This window comes from Penaeus monodon, chromosome 22, assembly GCF_015228065.2.
Source record: "Penaeus monodon isolate SGIC_2016 chromosome 22, NSTDA_Pmon_1, whole genome shotgun sequence".
Taxonomy (NCBI): Eukaryota; Metazoa; Arthropoda; class Malacostraca; order Decapoda; family Penaeidae; genus Penaeus; species Penaeus monodon.
The window spans coordinates 25714557-25716121 of NC_051407.1; the positions used below are offsets into that span (position 1 = coordinate 25714557).

Here is a 1565-nt window from a genome sequence, read left to right on the forward strand (position 1 = left end):
GTCATTGTTTCCAAAACTGCAGTATTAAATTGATCCTTACAGATCTGTGCTGTGAAGGCAGTCCCAGAGCCAAATCCCAAGTTTGAGGGCATTGAAGTTGATGAAAGAATTCTCAAATATTACACTGTGAACCACGTCCGCCACTTTGTGTATGACAGGCCAACATACCGTGGACCGGCAGATAAAGAGAATGAGTTCAAGGTAAGAAGAAAGAATTTTTTAGCTTTAGAGCTTGAGGTGTAATAAGAAAAATAGTTTTCGTATTTTTTCATTTTGATGTACAAGCTCAAAATTTAAATGAAGAGTGAAAATTATTTATGAAAGGTTTAGTGTTATTTGCCAGTAAATATAGTTTCCGTATAATTCTTGGGTGAACAGTCCCCATTATTACTAATCTTTGCAAATAAATACCAGAACTTATGGATCGAAAGAACTACATACACAACTGAATGTGAGCTGCCTGGTATCCTCAAGTGGTTTGAGGTAGTTGAACAAAGGATAGAACAGTTGTGTCCACCTCAGTATGCTTGTGAAACTGTGGAACGCAATAACAAGCAGATTCGCCAAGTTATGCAGCACTATCGTGCCAACCCTCAGGTATGTATTGAAAGGAATCACAGTTACCTCAGTCATTGTTCATTGATAATGTGGAAGCTTCTCCATTAAGATCATCCCTCTGTTTCTGTGTTAGTGTTGTAAATATTTTATTACTGTAATTGTGACTTTCTAACAAGTTTGAGAGGTTATCATTAACACTTCACTTTGTAGTAGGTACCTGCTTCAGATTATGTATGTTGTAATTTCTTTTAAATTTTGCACAGATTTTTAATCACATGGCTTATAGTTTAAATTTGGCACGGAATATTAATCTCATTTTTTGTAGCCAATATCCTTGGTATCTTATATTTAAAACTTCTTATTGTTTGTAACAACTATAGGGATTCATTTTCAACAAGATATTTCTGCACTGCACTAGACATTGTACTGTATCCATGTGGTTTAGTATACATAAGTATCTATTTAGATATCATATTCCCATAATGGTAATTTGTGATCATCTAGTATTTAATGCATAATTAGTTTTATTGAGATGTACTCGATGGTGTAACATACAGTGTTTATGTCTAGCTGCTTAAGCTTCTCATTCAGGTTATTTCGTGTTTAGATTTATGATGTCCACTTATACTCCAGACCTGGAATACAATTTACAATTTGAGAAATTCCAGCGGTAGTTCCATTATGCGACTGTATAGATGATCCTAATGCAACTAGAAACTAAAACCTCCATCAAAATTCTCCCAGATTCCTTCCACGTCTTTTAATAACGTCAACAATCACGGCAAACAATTTTTCCCACATAGGATAACATTCAGCCCTTCACAATGAGGCTTCAAGGCACCATTGATGCAGCTGTTAATGGAGGGATTGCAAAGTACCAGGATGCCTTCTTTGGGCCCGACTACCTGGTTGTATATCCTGAGTACGCAGATCATGTTAATAGACTCAAGGTCCTCATATCAGATCAGGTGAGAGAAGTTTGTGATGATGGTTATTGTTATAATGAT

The 1565-nt window shown here is 35.8% G+C and overlaps 1 protein-coding gene across 1 annotated transcript in view; it reads left to right on the forward strand.

The window, feature by feature from the left end:
- LOC119587377 (dedicator of cytokinesis protein 4-like) overlaps positions 1-1565 on the forward strand; it is a 46579-nt gene that overhangs the window by 37968 nt on the left and 7046 nt on the right. Inside the window, exons 31-33 of the mRNA XM_037936121.1 lie at positions 43-201; positions 415-597; positions 1362-1526. Of these exons, the coding sequence (XP_037792049.1) occupies positions 43-201; positions 415-597; positions 1362-1526 (507 nt within the window). The remainder of the gene's footprint in view (positions 1-42; positions 202-414; positions 598-1361; positions 1527-1565) is intronic.